A 20,459-nucleotide genomic window follows, 5' to 3' on the forward strand; every position below is an offset into this window, starting at 1 on the left:
TCATCACATCTGATAAGGCAAGATAAACTAAAAACTTCTCTTATAAATTAGATTGCCATATCCCAAACTGATATCCAAAGGAACACTATTTTAAGATGTTAAAAGATGCGCCTTGAAAAACCAATTTTATGGATCAAAGAATGAGGGATGGTGTATCTTCTTCTTACAGATACCTGGGGAATGCAGTAAACCAAAACTGTTTTTTATTTTTCTCCCTTTCTCTTCCACGTTTGACTATTTCTGTTTCCAGGAAGTGGTCTGTAGGGGAGAAACACCTTACAAAAGGTTAAAATTTCTGACTGCAACAGAAGCTTGGATAAATGTGCCTGTTTGGATATTTTACTCAGATGTCCTCTTAGTTTCTTGTCTCAGGCTCTCTGACTCCCAGGAATACTCTGCAAGCACATCAAAACAGTCAAACCTGTGCACGATCTGAATTCTCCAGCCCACAGATTTTTACAAGAAGGCATGCAAACCAAAGGAACCCTAGGTCAAACCATTCCCTGATTGAGCAGGCCATGCTTAAGAGAGTGAGCCACTTTCAATACCTTCATCCACAAACAAGGGAGCTGGAACGGATGAACTCAACTTCTTTTCGGTGCTAACATTCTATAATCAATGGTTTGGAAATCAGCTTGTTGTGCAAAGGTGAAATGCTTTATTCTCAAAGTCAGCTGCCCTTCCAGGGATGCCCTTCAATGAAAGGAACCAAAAATAAAATCTCCCATTCTTAAATAACATTTATTAGTATTGCAATGAAGTCTCTTTCATGAGAAGAGTTCTCACATTTATTAAGGATATATAGGTTATGGTTATAGAAGCAATTTCACTGAGTTGTTGTAATAAGAGTATACCCAGCTATGACCCTTAATTCAGCAATGTAGTATTCACAACATGTTTGTGGTCATTTAGCTATTTATCCACGCATGCCTTTTTTTTCTTTCCTTTTTAAAATACTGTATGTGCCTGGAGAGGGTGGAAAAAGAAATGCCAAGGGCTTGCTAAAATTTTAGGAGAAGACTAAAAAAGATAAAATTCCCACGGCGCAGTTCTGTGCCACTGTAGTCTGGGTGTGGGGACAGTGCTGCCGCAGGCGAGCAGCACGTCCAGTGGTTCCTTGGTCAAGATGGTGTGAAAGCCCTTGAGGTTTTCGGCGGCTGTCAGGAGGGAGCGGGATTCTCCATTTACGGAATCCAGCTGATGTTTAGGCACCGTGCTATGAACGCAAACATGTCTGAGACTTCTTCTATCACTTTGGCTGTGGGCTTCCCTGCCCCGTGGCCTGCCTTGGTGTCCACGTGGATGAGCAGGGGGTTGCTTTGCTTCTGGCTGCGGCCCACGGTGTACTGAAGAGTGGCGATGAACTTCAGGGAATGGAGAGGGACCACACGGTCATCGTGGTCAGCAGTGAGGAGAAGCATGGACGGGTACTGGACGCCATCCGCCTCCGGGAGTTTCACGTTATGCAGCGGGGAGTATCTGCAAGGCAGAGGCACTTTGGTGAGGCTGGATGTCAAACCAGGGCTGTTTGGTGGGACAATTAAAGACTGGCAGGATACAGAGTCTTAGGCTCACCGGCCTACTGAAATAACCCCAAATTATATGCATTTTGCACTGCTTCACAGTGGGATAATCACTGTCTTTAAACCACGGAGTGTGAACATTTATTTTTTGTTGAACCAATGGAAACCCAGAGTGTACAGCACCCTTCTGCACCCTCAACACCTAAACGCCTTTATTCCAAGCTTTGCAGTCTCAAGAAGAGCATGTGTCCTCTCTGGGCCTGTCATGGCGGCTCTCACAGTCCAGCAAAAAGAAACTGTTTCTGGCCAATGAGGAAAATGTTAGTGGCGAAGTCACCTCTTGAAGCACTTGGTGAATTTCCAATGTAAGTTAGGAAAAAGGCCTTGAAGCACAAAAGGATCACTGATTTAAAATGGTGATTGAGAATAGTTAAGGGAGAGAAATCACTAGATCTTTTTTCTTTACTTTTTACCCAACATGAGTGCCATGTTTTTAAAGCATTTAATACTAATGAATAGGAATCTTACTTCGTAGGGTAGATAGTGAAAACTGTGTAAATTCTGCTCAGCTCACCAAAGCGAAGCTAAAACATTCTGGGGCTTGTTTTCCCAAAACAGAAGCTGGAGGGCATGGATGATCTGTTTTGTGACCAATCCCGCATCCTCCACATAGGGCTGGCTCTATGTGGAAACAGGTGTGACAAACTATTAAAACGCTCCCCTTGGAGATTCACAGGCAACATTAAAAATGTAGAGCTGTTCTGGGAAAGAAAATCTGTTAGGCTTTATCGATCCCAGCCATTCCTACTCTCTCAAGTCCTGATCTTCTGGGAAGAAAAACCTCTTAATATTCTGGGTGGGGATTCAGGAGCCATACCCAGGAGTTCCCAGGTTGGGCTCTAAGCGTGTTTACTAGTAACTACAGCCTGTGAGAGCAGGATTAGAAAATTGCAATCTGAAACAGGAATATCAGAGGGAAAAATATTTTGAAATTTTCTTTTTTAGCTTCAAATTTCAGAAGTGTTAGGTTTTGTGTAGTACTGTGTTATCTTCAACATACAATTAACTCAAAAATTTCAAGTGAGTTTAAATAGAACTTAAAGTCTCCTGGGGGATATTTTGTCTAAGTTAACTTTAACTACATAGTGGTGGTGAACCTATGGCACGCATGCTGCAGCAGGTTGTTTGTTATCAAGGAACGCTCTGAAAGGTTCGCCATCCTGAACAGCAGCATCTCTGGATACACAGCTTTTCCAGTGAGTGACAAGGGGGCCGTTTAATCATTTAGAAGGAACAGCTTGTAGAGGGAACTATTTCTTCCCCTTAGAGGATTTAGTAGATTCAAAGTACTTAAAAATTCAGTCATTTTAACAGCTCTTCTAACAGAACTGGCCATAAAAAGCAAGATTAAAAACTGGACGAAGTATTTTTATCAAAATATATGGTTTTTTGAGAAGACTGGGATGGGAGATAGGCTTCTTATGCCAGTCAGGTTATTCCTAAATATTGAAGATAAATAATCCAAAAACTCCTACATGTAGGAAGAGTAAAAAGAGATTTTTTTTGCCTTTTTGAGACAGGGTTTCACTATGCAGTTCAGGCTGGCCTTTAACTCACTGTGTAGCCCAGGCTGGCCTCGAACTCACAGCGATCCTCCTGCCTTAGCTTCCCCAAGTGCTGGGATTACAAGCATGTGCCACCACTACCCCTTGACCTAAATGCAAATTTTTTTTTTTAAAAGAATTTTGATGCTTGTTATTTACTCACTATTATCACCAAAGTGGTTAAAGGGACACGAATAAGGGAAGTTATATAATATTTAAATAATGCACGTCAAACTGTCCTAGAATATAGTCTTCTTTTTAATTTCCTTATTTGTTGACTTAGAAAAGGAAATCTTATATGAAGTCTAATAGCTTTTCTGCATTCGTTTCTGATTGCTACGATAACAAATCACCACCAGTTTAGCAGATCAGAACATTAGACATCTGTGAATCCACATTCTGATCTGGCTCATCTGGGTTCTCTACTCTGGGTCTCTCAAGGCTAAAATCAAGGTGCTGATGGCTGGGCACTTATTGGAAAACTGCAGAAAAAAATACTTCCACACCCAGGCTGCTGACAGACTTCAGTGGCATGCAGCTTAGAGCACTGAGGTGTCGTCTTTCTGATGGCCGTGGGTCCTGAGCTGGTCTTACATTGTAGTGTGCCCTGCTCATCCGCAAAGCCTGTTCACAGCATCAACTGGGGTAGTGTTTGCCTAGGAAACCAAGGACAGGAAGCCTGGAGGGCCATCTTTACAATTCTGGCTGTCCTATCTTTGTGGTTTGTAACAAAATTGAAACAAGGAAGACAGGAGGGTCTTCCCATCTCTTCTTTTGTAGTAAATTATATGCCAATAAAAGACACTGAAGGAGGGAAAACATCTCAGACTAATCCTGCTATGTTCCATATTATATTATCAAATCATTGACATATATATGTGTCAATATGACTCAAAACGTACTTGACAAGCCATTCAAAGTGCTGTTTGCTGTCTGAGCACCCATAATCGGTGGTCCAGGCATGACCGATGGTGTATTTATGGAACTTAAGCATGTCCATAACTCCAACTTGGGCGATAACACAGCCGAAGAGGTCAGGACGCTGATTTGCACAAGCAGCTAAAAACAAGGATAGAAAAAGGAGGCAGCCTGTTATTAAACATCTAAATAAACAAACAAAAAAACCCCACATGCTTTCAGAACCCCTGTTTGCCTTTACCCTGCACGCACAGGAAAAAACATCACAGCCCCAGCCATAGCTTCCAGTATGTTCAAAAGGTGGGGAGGTGGGACTTCCTAGCAGTAGAGCTTTACTCTCCAGAGTGACTCTCAACAAGGGAGTGTTATTTCAAGACTCCAAGGACCTTCTGGAGAACCTGTGTCCCCTTCTTCCATCCCTCTTGCTTTCATACATGAGAGGGAACTTGTTCAGGATCTCAAAACAAGCCAGAGGCTAAACAGGGTCTGAAACGCAATTCAGAGTTTTAACCAATATTGTCACATCTTACTGCCCTGTTTTTCATATACTTTTTTGTACACTTAAATCTTGGTCATTCAATGGACGCTTACTGAATATTTGCCATGTACCTAGCAGTAGGCCTGGGCATGAATCAGTGAATGAAACTAAACTCAGTGGGGAGGATAAAGAAGTGAGCAGGCCATCACACAAAGCATGGCAATCACTACTGCTGGCATCGTTCAGGTGCTATTAAAGTGATGTGCAGGAGAATCTAACGCAATATAAAGCAGTCAGGGAGGCTCTGGGAGGAAGTGGCATCAAGCTGGCACAGCTGAGAATTTATCTAAGGATCTGGACTTTTCTTGCCTTTGACAAAAACCCACAGTCCCACTCTTGTTTCCATTTCAACAGTTATTAATATCGACTCCTGACTGTACTCTTGGAAACCCTGGTTTTCTCACTTGGAGACAGGAGGGTTAGGAACCTGCACTTCTAAAGTAAGCATCCCAGCATCTTGAGAGCGGATGCCCATCTCCATGGTCTCCCTTAAGGGACTTGGTTTATCAATAGGCATAAACCTGGGCTGGGGATGTAGCTCGGTGGTGCACGCATAGCATGTGCAAGGTCCTAGGGTCAAACCACTGTGCTGAAAACAAACCAAAACGAACAAAACGGGCATGAACCAATTCCTGAATATAAAGCACCCAAAATGTAACGGAATTATTGAGTGAATCAGTGCATTACAACATAATTCTCCCATTACTGAAATCTGATGGCACCCGCAATGTCCTTTCCCTTTGGGTGCCTCATATAAAATCCCTGTGCAAATTCAGCTGGTTCAGTTTTAAAATACAGCCAGGGTCTGACCTCGGCTAACTACTTCCAGTGCTGTATCACAGGTCCAAGCCCCTACAGTCTCCTGACTGCTCTTCTCTCCTCCGTTTCCAGAGGCTTCTTGCTTCACACAGCACAGCAAGCCCTCAGCAAGGCGTGAGGTCCTACCTGGTTAGCCCCCAATGCTCCCTTGCTCACAGCTCACCATGGATGGGCACTCCTTCCTGCCGCTCACCTGAACGCCTGCCCAAGCCCCAGGGCCGTGGCTCGTGTCTGCTGCCTCCATTCAATTAGCATGAAGGCTTCCTACAGGCAGAGGTATCGGTTTTGTTCGCTGACCTAAGCCTAGTGTCCGGGAAAATGCCTGGTAATTCCTGGGTGTTCAATTATTTGTTGAATGAAAACCAAATTTGTTATCTGATATTTAAGAATTTTACCAGTATCTTTTCTAAATTAATTTTACTTTCTGAGACAGGGTTTTGTGGTCCTCCAGAGTGTGGAAATCATAGGCCTGTGACATTTTGCTAGGTGTCACTTTTCCAAATTAAAGTGAAGTACTTTAGATATCTGTATGGTTTACCTCCTTTGGAATTTTTTTGGTGGTGGTAGGGATTGAACCCAGGGCCTCATGCATGCTTGGCAACATTACCATGGAGCTACATGGAGCTTGGAAATGTTTTTAAAAGACTATATATTCTGTTGAAAAAAATGTCTAAGAACAGTCTAATTCAGGTTTTGATGTGACTCAGTGTGTTTCAAAGACAAGAAAAATATGAACGAATGCTTGGGCCCCTGACAATGAAAATTGCTACATGTATGTTATGCTTGTATACAGATGTCCCCGCAAGGCCTCATACACTCCTCAATGGGGCTGTTTGGAGCTGGCTGGATCTAGGGTGTGTGATACTGGGATTAAGGGTGTGTGGTACTGCATCAGACCCTGATTGGAATTAGCACAGTTCTGGACGTGGCTGAGCAGATGTGGAAGCCCTACGCTGAGTGGCGCTGGCGCCACCCAGAAGGCTTATAGCCTGGATGCCATAAAAGGGAAAGGCAGGCTCGCTGCTGCTGCTTTCTGCTTGCTCGGCCATGGACTGTTGCCCCTCTGCCACGGCACCTGCCTTGGAACCAGCTAGCTGTGCACTGAAACCTCTACAAACTGTGAGCCATAATAAACCTTTCTTCTAACTTTAACTTAGGGGTGTCAGGTACTTTGTTCCAACAATGAGAAAAGTAAGACAACGTGTTTGTACATGTGGCACTCTACACATGCGTGGCAGCCGCATACGTCCTAAGTGCCAGTAGGTGCAGGACCCAGCAAGCAAAGTCCAAGTCTGCCACACATAGTTAGTACAATGTGCTATGGACAGAAAGAAATAAAATGTCATTAACGACTGAGAATTAGAATACCTTACATAAAGGCAGTGCCATATAGAAGTTAAAAGAACCCCACATCAGTGCTAGGCTCAAGCCCCAGCATCACCACGTTCCAGCTCTGTGACACTGGAAAGGAATTTAACCTTTGTGTCCTCTCTCAAATGCAGACATTTATAAGATGCATCTCACAAAGCTGGGTACGCCAGGGCTCCGGGACGCCAGGTGCTCAGCATGTATAAGCCATTCAAACGATCTACTACTATTTCATCAGTGTACCCCATTTTCTTCTCAAATTCTATCTCAGTATCCTTAGCATTTAGCATCTCACAGCACAGGTATCCAACAAATGTACTGCGAAGATCACATCTTACAAATTCTGAGTAACAGAACTTATCTCACAAGAAACAGAACTTGTCTCAGGCTCAACCCTGTGCTGGCTGAACCCTACAAACCTGTGGACCCAGTTTAGTTCATTGGGGGAGAAGAGCTCAGAGCAGTGTGTGGAACTCCTGTATGTGGAATTCAGTGTGTGGAATTCAGTATGATGTGGGCTCTGCTATCTTTTTGCATGTCATTTACTAGGTGCTCAAATACAAATGGATTTTGCCTGCCCCCTCTCCTCCAGGCGGGGTCTTGCTAGGTTGCGCAAGCTGGTTTTGAACTGTCAGTCTTCCTGCCTGAGCCTCCTGGAGCAGATGGGTGTTGGAGACCACTACAAGTGGCTGAGTGGGATTTAATATTAACCAATTGGCTTTCCATGTTTACTTGTGAGTTGTCTGAAGCTTAGGCACCTTGTCTGAAGATAGGCAGTGGACTCATAGTCGGTAAACCTCTGTGAGTTACTGGTTACTCCTGGATCCCTGAAATCATTTCCTCTGTCTCATTTATTTAAGCCTTCACCATCCACTCACTTGGGAGACTGCGGGCCTGCTCAGCCTGCAATAACTAAGGGTTATTTAACCCGACAGACAGGGTTAGAGGCATGTGCCACCATACAACTGGATCTACCACACTACTGGACCTTTTTTGCCTTGTTCCTACCCATAAACTGGAGCTGGCTAAGGACAGACTACCCAAAACCCCTCCCAGGTTACGTACAATGAATAACAGCCCATTCTCACCCACTAGGAGGCCTCCATTTGAACCTCCATTAATAGTCAGCCTCTTGGGAGATGTGTAACCTTCCCTGATCAGATATTCAGCGGCACACTGGAAGTCATCAAAGCAGTTTTGTTTGTTAGCCAAGATACCACCTACAATATGCCAAAGTGAAAGATAATTAACAAAACACAAACACAAAAAATAAGTCGACTCTGAAAAAATTCAAATGACAACAGGGCACAATTTCAACTAGTGACTCACTTATGACTACAGTCCTAAACTACATTTAAAGAAATGCCTCAATTTAAACTTCATGTACTGTGGAAATGTATCAATACCGTAACTGCTAACCTATATGGAAAATTTTTATTTTGTTAAGAGAACAGACTTTGCTCCATATTCCCTTGAAGACCAAACTCACCCTCCTCTCTGCCGGAGTTTGAAATGGGTAAGTAAAGATGTGATTTCTCCTATAGTTATTAATTTAAAGAAAAAGTAGAAATTGGGTGGTGTGGCAGGTCTTTAGCAGGGCACACTGGGGTTTTTCAAGGCTTAAATTGAAAAAAATCTCAAGTGTGTCCCCAAGGAAGTCTGAGATTTATCATCTGTATGTCACTGCCATGATTTAAACCAGAGAAGTTACTTAGAAAATTTCCAGGGTCACAGAATATCTAAAACTAAGACCGAATGCCACAGGCACGTCCTCAAAAAGCAACAGATGTCTGAAATAACTGCCTCTGAGATGAACAGAAAGCAGACACAGATCTAATTAGATATTTGAGCTTAACCACTTCTGCAGAAAAATTCAATTAAAGATGAAGCAGTGCTAGTGAAGGAATTTTTTTCATATCAAAACAAACGTTATTAAGATTTTAATAAGAAATTATCTGTGAATTAGAACAGCTAGGCTTACTTAGTTTGCAGGAATAATATCATTTAGGGTATATGACTATATTTTTAAAGGGTATTACATTTGAAACCCACTGAACAGAATGGAATTTAGATCTATCAATGTCCTATATATTAGGCTTAACTGGAAAAGGCCCATTTTTAGCTCTTTTGCTGCCTAACTTAGGAGAAAGTTTATGCATCAGCCTTAGTCAAGCTCCAACCTGTCTACTCCACAGGCTTTGGACAATGAGTTGGTTCTAATTAACAAAAAGGTGAGAAAATGAGCCCTGTGGGACAAGGGCATCCTCTATGTCAGATCATGGTGGGTGTCCGATGACCAGAGGGCTTTAGTAGAGGAGAATCCAGTTCTTCTGGGAGAAGGTCACAGGGTCAGGCTCTGCACATGGGGTGTGTGCTGGAGTCCATACTGTTACATATGCCATGGAAGCAGAAAATCCGGGTCCACACAGCATATGAATTTGGGATGTGAATCAAACATATGGTATGTAGAAATGTTATACTGACTTTCATCAGTCATCTTTTCATACCAGATTCATGGTAGGATTATTTTTTTTTCTACATCAGTTCAAAATGATGCAAATGAATTCCACGTAGCTTCAAATATGATGAGAACCCACAGTCTCTGGGGAGGACACTGGACACCAAGCAGTTCGCTCAGCAAGCCAGGCAGGAGCCATGTGTTAATTGGGAGCTCTCACTCTCTCTAAAAGGATCCAGTAGTTTGGTGTTTGACCAGAAACTTAGGTAAGGACGAACAAGGGGAGGTGCAGGTCTAAAGCGTGTTCCCTGATGTCCCTATCATGCGCGAAGACCTTGCTCACCTGGTGACCCACCCCAAGCACCGGTGGCCACCTTTGTCCAGCAGGTGTTATAAATGGCAGCTGATGAGGCAGGGGAAACGTGGAGTGGGAGGAAGTGGAAGTGTCTCCCGTGACCCCTTCCCAAGGACACTGCCCCAAGGCGAGTGAAAAACACCCTCATCAGCCTGTTATTTGCTCTATGGATTCAATTCCAGCTACACAAAAGCCTGGGGGAGGGCAAGGTTCTACATAGAGAGAAATGGAAGAGGCGTGATTTTAAAAATCATTTCATACAAAACTGTGACCTCTGCGATATGAAGCTGCAGACTACTCAACCAGAACACAAGCTTCAGGGAGCCAGAGAGTGAAGCCTGAATAAAATCCCAGAAGACACATGAGTGCGTTCTTCTGCCTACCACATGCCAGAGCCCCAGAGGCAGTGGTAGGAGGATAGTATTTCTCAGCAATATGGGGAACAAGGAGCTGACCACAACAGCAACAGGAAAGTTGCAGGACTCCCCTTTCAAGGGAAGACCTGCTTTGAAGTCTGCTTCAAGACAGCTCAGTAGTGCTGAACTGCGAAAAGAAGGCTACCAGGAGATAAAACAAATACCAACAGACTTACTCCTGACATTGATAACTAAAAATACTTTACATGCTTTACAAAAAATCCCAGCTGTGATTCTGGTCTGTGGGGAATGATGCTTCACTATCCTAGACTATAAGGAAAATAAGAAAAGGTGAGCTGAGGGGCTGGGGATTTAGCTCAGCGGCACAGCGCCTGCCTGGAGAGCGCAAGGTCGTGAGTTCAATTCCCAGTACCAGAAAAAAAAAAAGAGAGAAGGTGAGTTGATTCTAAAGGGGGAATGCTGCCTGTGGTATGCTGGAAAACAGCCTTTATTTTTCCTTCGTCTATTCCTTTCTTCTCCTGACTCCACAGCTCATTTAAACAGAAGGATCAGCACATGCTGAGCTTTGGCTCTGCCAGACTGGAATTTCTGTAGTGAAAATACCCTACCTTTATGCCACGTCTCTCCGTATTCACCGCCGCCTCTGATGTTGGCCACTGCGAGGACACCGCCCATGTGTCTCACAAAAATGAGCCTAGACACACTAAGAAACAGTGGAAACAGTTAACCTTCCAGTGACGCCTGTCCCTGAGCACCGTGCTCTCTCCCTCCAGTGTGAGACAAAGCAAATGAGAACACTCCAGGGAAAACAGCCTGATAGTATCTATCATTTGGTTACACAGAAAAATACAACATCTGATCAGTGTTCACCTACAAAGCTCACCAGTATATCTCCCTTTTCCATACTGGTGAATATTTAATCACATAATTCTTGATGCAGACAGAGAAAAAACTGGAAGCCCGCATTCCACAATGACTCTATCCTTAAAACAACTGCTCTGGGGAAACAAAGCAGCCACACCGGCAAGAATGGTGCTAGGCTCACCGGGTACCCAATAGTAGCCCTGCTCCCATTCTGTTGGTCTCTCTGGAGTGTTCAAGTTGGCAAAAAGCTCTTTCTGGGACATGGATTTTGAAAGTGTCTTCCAGTTCTAAAGACACTTTAGATGTTAAAGTGCCAATACGGGTGTGAGGGGGTAGAGGAGATCAAGCACAGACTAGAGGGCAAGCATAACGCGCTCAGGGCCTCACTCAGTACCTTCTGAAAACAGGAAAGTACAGTATTGAGAAAAGTCCCCCCAACCATCTTTTAAATTGTGGTCCAAGAGTACGGATGACATTTTCTATTTGTGGTAAAAATTAACTCGGCTTTGAGAATTACTTCTGAGAATTTTATTATTCTTCCTTTGAGGAATGAGGGCAATAGGGCTTCTATAAACCTGAGGCCCTGGATCATGGATGGCAAACTTTAGAGACGGGTGCCCAAACCACAACCCCAAGCCCACTTACTCACTGTGAAGCACCAACACTGCAATTAAACCTAAATCCTGGGCTTTAGTTTAGAAAAAACAACTGTACACTAACATCTTTTGTCTTAAAAGCTTAGTCAGTTTTTACTGCATAAATGAACCAAGACTAAAGCTTTTCGCCGCAGTGGTGCAGTAGAACTGTGTGGTCTGGATCTCTGTTAGGACCCAGGGAATGGCGCTCAGGATGCAAGTTTTTGCTACTCACTGGCTGACACACGCTTGCTGCCCTTCACTCGAGCATCACTCTGACTTGAAACTGAAGCTTGTCACTTTCCACTCTGAGTGATAAACAGTGACACACAATGGCATATTTTACCCTGTAAGGATTAGGCTAATTTAATGAACCAAAGTCAACTATTTGTGACGTATGACTTTATCATCTACATATACTAGATATACATCCACCTGGATGTACGAATGAGATAACAAGTCTCATTGCCTAAGAAGCCTGTTTGTGGGCTTCTCTTTCAACCAGGGTTCAGAGTATGCCCGGACTGGTGCCTGGGATATGGCGCTACAAGAATGGAAAGAATGAATAGCATCCATTGTGACATTATCCTACAGTCCCTTCAGTTTAGCCATATAAAGACGTCATTCAAATCTACATCATGAAATATTACTCTACATCATGATTTTATACAAAAACCTCCACCAGCTCCTCACTAACAAAGAGATAAAACCAAACTCTTTAGCTAAATGTTCACGGTAGTCTACAATTCAGTTACAAACCACCTGAGAGTACGAACCATGTTTCATCCTTCATTAAATCTAAAATAATGAGTTATTCTAGTTAGTGTTCAAAGCAAAGTACACGCTTCCTTATAGTCAACTCTGGAACACCCAGTTGAATCTGTCTTGAATTTGTGGCAGCTTCCTGGTAAACCAGTCCACGAACCTCTTCCCAAATAGGATCCTGAATAAATCTGTGTATCAAATTTCATACACAACTCTAGAAGATGGCTTAAAGCCGACTGACTTGCTGATTGGGAACTTTTTATTTTTATGAAAAATGCTCAATGATAATTTCATTTTATACGAGGACTAGGCTATTAAAATCCAGTGTGAAAAAAGTTACTGTGTGTGTATATATGTAGCAATGTATAAATGTTTCTTCTCTCTACACATAAGTTATATATGAAATAATCACAGAAACAATGAACAAAAAACAATTTAAAATGAATCAAGTAATAGAGGCTTCAGAAAATATATTTATGGCTGAATGATAAGATAGTTTCAATGGATACCAATCTCTTGTAGCCACACATCTATAGTTTCACCATCTAGTTCTCAGTTGATTCCACTGAGAAAAGCAAAACAAAAACCAAACAAGATTAGCTTGTAATAGTTCTGTAATTCCTGAGCCAAAATTCAGGTAGTTATGACATAATCCTGCCCTTCTCCACAAACACCAAGAAGAAAATATACAGTCAAGTATATTAGAACATGATTTAGTAGACCAGCCTCTGTTTGATCACAATGGAATGGATGCAAATGCCAAGTGCCAAGAGTATTTGCACGCTTACCTGTAGTTGGGGGTAATGGATATGTTGAAGCCACCATAGCCATATAAGAAAGCAGGATGTGAGCCATCCAATTTTATGGCCTTTTTATGGACAATGAACATTGGAATCTTTGTACCATCCTTGCTAGGGTAGAAAATCTAGAACAAAAGAAAGCACAATACTTAGATTTTACAGTATTTAGAAATCACCTGCATGCTTTTAAATGGCAAATATCAACGAGTAGTTAAGTTTTCTCTTTAACATGGACAGCAGCAAAGTTAAAATCCAGTAGCACTTAATAAAGGGCTATGTGATGTGAGGCATCTTTCTGCTTTATGAAGATGGTGCAGAATAGTAAAAAGAGCACGGGTCTGAAAACAGGGCGAATCTGATCCTTAATATTAATTTCTCTAATCCTATTTATTGGGTCAACTAATGTTCTAGGCCTTCTCCCCAACTCCTTCACCCCAACAACACAACTACCCACAAACCTAGGAATAGCTCTTCCACTTTGACCAGGAACAGTAATCTTAAGGTTCCATTATAAACCCAAAGCATCTTTAGCCCATTTTCCACCCCAAGGTACCCCACTCATGCTCATCCCAATGCTTGTAGCAACTGAAACAATTAGTTTGTTCATCTAACCAATAGCTTTAGCAGTTCGACTAACCGCTAACATCACTGCAGGTCACTTACTTATACACCTAATCGGAGGGGCTGCTTCAATCTTAATTTCTATTAGTCCCCCACCAGCCCTGGCAAGCTTTATTACCTTATTATTACTAACAGTTCTCAAATTCACTGTAGCACTAATTCAAGCCTACGTCTTCACACCTTTAGTTAGGCTCTACCTACATGATAACACCTAATGATTTACCAAACACAGGCTTACTACATAGTTAACCCCAGCCCATGACCATTAACAGGAGCATTATTCTACAACTATTTATCTAGATGCCCCTGGATCAGTCATTTTCCCTCCCTCAGCCTCAGTTTTTCATCAAAATGCTGCCATCACACATGTCACAAGGCCTTCATGGGGCACATAAGCAAACAGGGGTTCTGTCCCGTTTTCCCTCACACCTCTCAGCAATGCAGTCAGATTCTGCCACGCCACCAAACAACCTAGAGAGACTTCTCCTCTTAAAAACACACTTCACTGGATCAAAAATATTGTAATATATTTGCTCATTCATTTCATTTATACTACTAGTTTTGCTTCATTTCTGTATTTTCTTTGTAAGAATCTTGTCTCTCCACCACTACTTTGGAGACAATGATACACAGTATGTTACCTATTATTATTCTTATTTTGTTACGAAAACTATTTTTTTCCATAAAAAACACATTTCACATTCAACTTCCCTTCTAAAGGTCAAGATCCTCAATGCATCTTCAACTTTATAGGTTTAGCTGTTACACACACTGGCGATAGAGCGCTGAGGAGGGACAACAGAGAAATCCTATTGTTCCTTGTTAAACAAAGACATTTTCTCCATTACTGATAATTAAGGCTTACCAAACCTTTCTATATATGGGCCATCTCCAGTAAGTTCAGTAATCATTTCCAAATTCATTATTTTTTTGGATAGACAATTAAGAAAAAAAGAATAAGGAAGGGAACATTAAATGCCATTCAAGCGATAAGCCATAGAGCAAATGATGAGCCCCAAGAAGCTGATAATGGCTTTTTGCAGGCAGAAAGGATGGAAATAGCTTTCTCTTTGGGCAAACGTGGTCTTTACCCAGCCGACAGTGGAAATGTGCTCCGGCTCATAAACATCTTGCCGACCTCCCGTGTGACAGTCAAGGACATAAGCCTTTATGCTTTGTGTGGTCTGGAACCACACAATATCCAAAGCTTTTGGTGGAGCAGTTCTGCTCTAAAAAGCAAGTTGCCACACGAAGTCCTTGGAAATAAACAACAGGGGTGGGAAGGGGAGGCTGTGTGGATTTAGAGGTGGGCATTTCAGGACTGAGATCGATGCCCTCAAGTCTGGTTGTTCTTTGAAACTTGCCAGGCAAATAGGAGTTTCTGATTTTGGAGAGAAATACGTAGAGATACAGTAAACTTGGCAGTTTAGAAACGATGAAGAATATACAGCAGAGCTCAAAATTATCAGAGGGGACAGCTGTATTTAAAGATATTTAGTGCCAGCTGGCAGCTACTCATGGAGTGTAATGGTGTGGGCGGGCACTAGCTGAGGCAGAGTAAAGGATCGCCTGCAGTGACTGGCTGGGGCTGATGAGCTGAAAGAGGGGCCTTCACATCTGAGCTGGGAAGAGTTTAGGGCACGTTTTAAATCTCAGGCAACAGCGTCATCAAGGGAGCCAAGGAGAAACTATCTCATGATACTATCTTAGCGGAAGCATCTGCTCGAGACAGTGCTCCCTCCACAACCTCCTAACTACGCACCTCATTGAGAGTCCCTGCCTCGCTCACCGCCGCAGGCTCACTGCTCGTGTGTCCTCTCAACCGGCCACCTGGACGGAGCGCTTCCCAGGGACTGACTCTCAGCCCCTCCACGTATTTCTGAAGCGCTCCGTCTCTCGCTGCTTCCTGACACTTCAACTCCCCGGTACCACTTTGCCTCGTATTTTCTCTTGCTGTTGGTTTCCCTTGGGCTGTCTTACCCAGTTTAGAAGCCCTGGGCAGCCTTTTAAATGTCACTAATGCCTAAAATCCTGTAATTCTAACCTTAATCCACTAGATTCCCCCTCCTCCCTTGGGCAGCGGGACACTCAAGGAATACTGATTCGCTTCATCTCAAATTCACACCACCAGAACGCAGCTGGGCTCTGGAATTACCCGCACCACAAAATGAATTCCTTGTTTTTTTTCCCATCTCCCCACCAATCCGAATCAATTCCAGAAGAGCTGTTTCCAATATTTTCCACTTTCTTCTACTGCTAACACCACCTGCTCATTTGCTTTCTTTTCCCTTTTCTCTGACCCATCTTCTCAGAGCTTGAAATTCTCACACCTTCTAGCCTCACTCACCCTCTGCAACCCCACAGAAAGAAGGGCCACTCAGTCTTGACTCCACGCCTTGCCTCTTCCACCACTACGCCACTGTTCTAATTCCTACTTACTTCTTCAACTTTTTCTTTCCTCAGTGTACAGACTCAGATTTCTTCTACAACACCCCTTGGTACCACTCTTCCTGTCCCTCAGTCTAAATTTCCAACTTTCTCTCCCTTCCAAATGAATTTACCTGGAGTAGCTTACACCCATAGCTCCCAACTGTTCTGTTTACTCCTCTGTCCTGACTCATTGTTCTCTCAAGGGTTATGAATGTTTTGGCCTTTCCCCTTGCTCTCCCATCGTCTCCACCTTTATTCAGGGGTGCACGCTTCCCAACTTGTTCCTAAGCCCACAGATACACACCTATTCATGCACGTCACAAATACATAGGTTATTCATATAGCAGTAAAGAGAATCAGGCAAATATTGGGCTATAACTTGCCTACCATCATTTAGCAAGAGACCACGGAATTGTTTCCAGGTTTAAACACCTAGATTTACCTTGTGAAAAAAGTGGCTGCCTGGTATTTCATTGTAGGGATGTACACACAATTACATTTGCTCACTGACGTACACATAAATTACATCACTCATATATGTATATAATATGAAAGCCACTCATGCTTCATGACTAGACAGTTGCCAGTGCTCAAATCCGTGCATTTTTTTCCAGTGGGTGGATGGGTATTGTTATAATACTCAGGTTCCAGTTAAGAAGCAAAAAGATTTCCTTTTTCTTATACCGAAAGAGCTGCCTGTATACCTATTAATCTTTTTAAATTAAAAAATTTTAAACAGACACAAAATTGTACATATTTATGGGGTACACTGTGTGTGACACATGCGAAGTGCAATGATCAGATCAGGGTAATTAGTGTAGCCATCAGCTCGTTTGTCTTGTATTTATTCATTTGTTTGTATTTACTCTTTTTGTGTGTCTATCATGGGCACCACCCTAAAATGGGATGTGAAAGCTTTTACAGGAACTTAATGGACAGGAAAAAAAGTGGTCACGTGGGATCTAACAGATGCCCATGTGAGTAGTGGGAAAAGTCTGTCTGTCATCTAAGGCTAAGGCATCATACGAAGCTATGGGCCCTGTCCTCCATCTTTCTATCAGGGCAGAGCAAATGGGTTATGTGACATATCTAGTTCAATAAGGAGCCTGTGCCTGGAGCACCTTTTCACCTTAGTGCAGACTATAAAGCACCACCAAAGAACTCCTGTTGGGTGAGATGGGCAGTACTGTAAGATGGTGCAAGAGTGACTGTTGTTTTTTTTTTTTTTTGGTACCAGGAATCAAACTCAGGACCTCGACCTTGCCAGGCAGGTGCTATGCTGTTAAGCTATATCCCCAGCCCAAGAGGGACTGTCTTGGAGAACATTTATGCCTTCATCAGGGACATGGCAAATAAGAAACATCCCCTATGACAGTGATCAAAGCCATAGTCCGTTCTAAATGTCAAAGCTTGCCAGCCAAAGCTTGGCCAAAACTAAGACTCAATTAAGAAAGCTGCTCTGCCTCGCTTTCATTTGTTCCCCTTTGAAAATTCCTTGGCCAAAGGCCCCTACTGCTGTGAAGAAGCAAGAGACCAAAAAGGAGGTGACTCCTCTCTCTGGGAAGAAAAGGCCACTGAGGAAGATGGCCATCCAGGCTACAGGGACCCCAGCTGCTGTCAAGTGGCCCTACTCCATCTAGCTGCAGTGACAAAGCACTGTCCTCTAGAAGCAGCTAAATGTCTCCTGTGATTAACCAGTTGACTTAGACTTGGGGCCAAGAGTGACCAGTTCACCTAGACCTTGAAGAGCAGTTAAATTACTCAGCCGCCTAAGCTGGCTCACAAGTACACAGCAGAGACCATTCAAAGGGGCAGCAAAGAAAGCTGGCAGCAGACGACACCTACATGCACAGGCTACCTGTCCTGTGAGAAGGGCTAAGACTATCTCTCCCTTGGCAGAGAAAACGGTGACTCAGCTGGTGGGGGCTGTCTGGGCTGTGGATCTCACTGTGGCATCCTCACGCGTAAGGGCAGCCTGGGTCACCCCAGAAGACTGGCATTACCTGCATACAGATTACCTTGGAGGACAAGGGAGCTCTAGCTACGCTGATTGAGACTATTAGGACCAGCGGTGAGAACTGCTATTACTGGTAGGAGGCAAAGTCCTAGGTCCAAAATCTGTGACTTTCACTGCCACACTGGAAAAGGCAGAGGCCAAAAAGCTTGCCGCTACACGGGGTTAAATGGACACTGCTGAGTTTCCTGTATTTAAAAATGCTCATTAATAAAAAAAAAAAAAAAAAAAAAACCCAACAACCAAAAAACATTCCCTGAACCCCCCAAAACAACATCTTCATCTTGGAGACTTATGGCAGTGCAACCATGTCATTCCCATTTCAAACCAGCAACAGTGGGCACAGGAGGCTGTAAGGACCCACTGCCTATGGGAGGGACAGAAGGTATTCTCGGGGCTGGGGATTTAGCTCAGCGGCAAAAGCGCCTGCCTGGCAAGCGCAAGGTCATGAGTTTGGTTCCTGGTACCGGAGAAAAACCAAAAAAAAAAAAAAAGAAGGTATTCTCAGCAGACTGAGCCACCTGGCAAACAAGGCTGCTATCGATTCTTCCTCAGCCCTGAGGAGGGATTTCCACAATCCCAAATCCCGGGACTTTTAAGAGACTTCAGCTAAGGAGACGCTGTCACTCCAGGGCCTCCTCCAAACCTGCTGTCTTCCCTTATTTTACAAATGACAAAATAAAGTCCATGAAGGTATTTGCCAAGGTAACACTGGTGGTTTATGGCAAATCACCTCCAAAGTCTCTCAGGTCTGGAACAAGGAAGTAACTCAATTCAAACCACTACTTCCTTATAAATGTCTTTGTTAGACCCCACGATGCATACTGGTGCAAATGTGAGAGCCTTTGGCATGGATTTCATACATTTATTTTTCTTCCTGGGCAAAGGCCACGAGTCTTGATGGAATTCATGGAATTCTGCTGCAGGGGCTACACCTTACTGCTTCACTGTTTTGAGTCTGTCCTTAAGAAGGAAACAGGAAAGCATTTCAAAAGCCATATTCCAGATACAAAGATGGTTATTATGATTCTGCTTCAAAGGAAGATCCTTCTCCACAGTCATCAGTGTTACCATCGTGAAGACAGATGAAAATAAACTGAGTCTGCTGGAAAAAATCCCACTATATCTTCCCATGTTGTTTTACTATACAATCTGATAGTATTTTTGAAAGACTGAGAATTCACTTTGCAAATGAAACAAAATATGCTTGAGAGAATCCTAAGGAAAGCAATTCAGGCTGGGTGTGGTGAGCCATGCCTATAATCCCAGCAGTCGGGAGGTTGAGGCCAGAGGTTAGCTGTGAATTCAAACTGCATAGTAAAAATCTGTCTCTTAAAAAAAAAGGGTGGGGGCGCTGGGGATTTAGCTCAGCAGCACAGTGCTTGCCTGGAAAGCGCAAGGTCGTGAGTTCGATTCCTGGTACCAGTAACTCCCCCTGCTCCCCCCCCCCAAAAAAAAGAATGAATAGAAAGGAAAGCAATTCCAACTTTCTTAGTAATCACAATGGTTTGAATATTCCCTCTGAAACTCTTGCTGAAAATTCATTCCCAAATTCATAGGCTGACAGTATTGAGGAGAGGTACCTTGGGAAGGAACTGGGATGTGGGCATCAGGGTGGGGCCCTCACGATGTGATTGGTGGTTTTATGAAGAAAGAACAACAGACTTGAGCTGACACTTGCTGGCTCTGTCTTGGCATGTGTTGCCCTCTGCCATGTCCTAACACAGCAAGAACCCCCCACCGGACACCAGCACTATGCTCTTGGACTTCCAGCCTCCAGAACCGCATGCTATAAGGAAGACATCAATCAATTACATTTAAAATAATTTCTAATTTTGCTTATAAAGTTGATCCTTCTCCACAGACATGTTACCATCTTGAAGACAGATTATTAAAACAATAAATTGAGACTGTTCTAATGAATGTTTAATAGATAAGAGCTCAGAGATCCCTGAGCTGAATTCTTAAAAAAAAAAAAAAAAGAAATATTGAAGAAAACTATAAATTTATATAAAGAACATAGGCTAACACTACAGAAATGACCCATTCATAAGGTCAAAAGGCGGCTCTCCAGAACACTACCAAATAGAAAGTGGTTACCTCTGCCATGTGTCTCATACAACACGCCAGTCACTGAACATATGTGTAAATGTCCTAACGTGAATCTTGTTTCAAACAGATGAAATAAAAACATCTTCCTTTAGAGGGAAGAGAGGAGGAGTAAACATAACAAATCAAGGGAACGTGACTTTTTTTTCAAGAGAATGACACAAGTTATGGAAACACTATCTCCCCTAAAAATACTTTTGAGATAAATGCATTTAGTCATAAAATCAGGTTCTGTAAGACACTCATATATGTGCAACTATT

The 20,459-nt window shown here is 43.0% G+C and overlaps 1 protein-coding gene across 1 annotated transcript in view; it reads right to left on the reverse strand.

Moving 5' to 3' along the window:
- Positions 1–635: 635 nt before the first annotated feature.
- Positions 636–20,459, reverse strand: part of Prep (prolyl endopeptidase) — a gene marked incomplete at its 5' end in the record, with an annotated part of 98,985 nt that continues 79,161 nt past the window's right edge. Inside the window, 5 exon segments of the mRNA XM_013510786.1 lie at positions 636–1,479; positions 4,030–4,186; positions 7,859–7,990; positions 10,569–10,663; positions 13,013–13,149. Coding sequence (XP_013366240.1) covers positions 1,185–1,479; positions 4,030–4,186; positions 7,859–7,990; positions 10,569–10,663; positions 13,013–13,149 — 816 coding nt within the window.

Source organism: Chinchilla lanigera, unplaced genomic scaffold, assembly GCF_000276665.1.
Source record: "Chinchilla lanigera isolate Chin_1 unplaced genomic scaffold, ChiLan1.0 scaffold00010, whole genome shotgun sequence".
Lineage (NCBI taxonomy): Eukaryota > Metazoa > Chordata > Mammalia > Rodentia > Chinchillidae > Chinchilla > Chinchilla lanigera.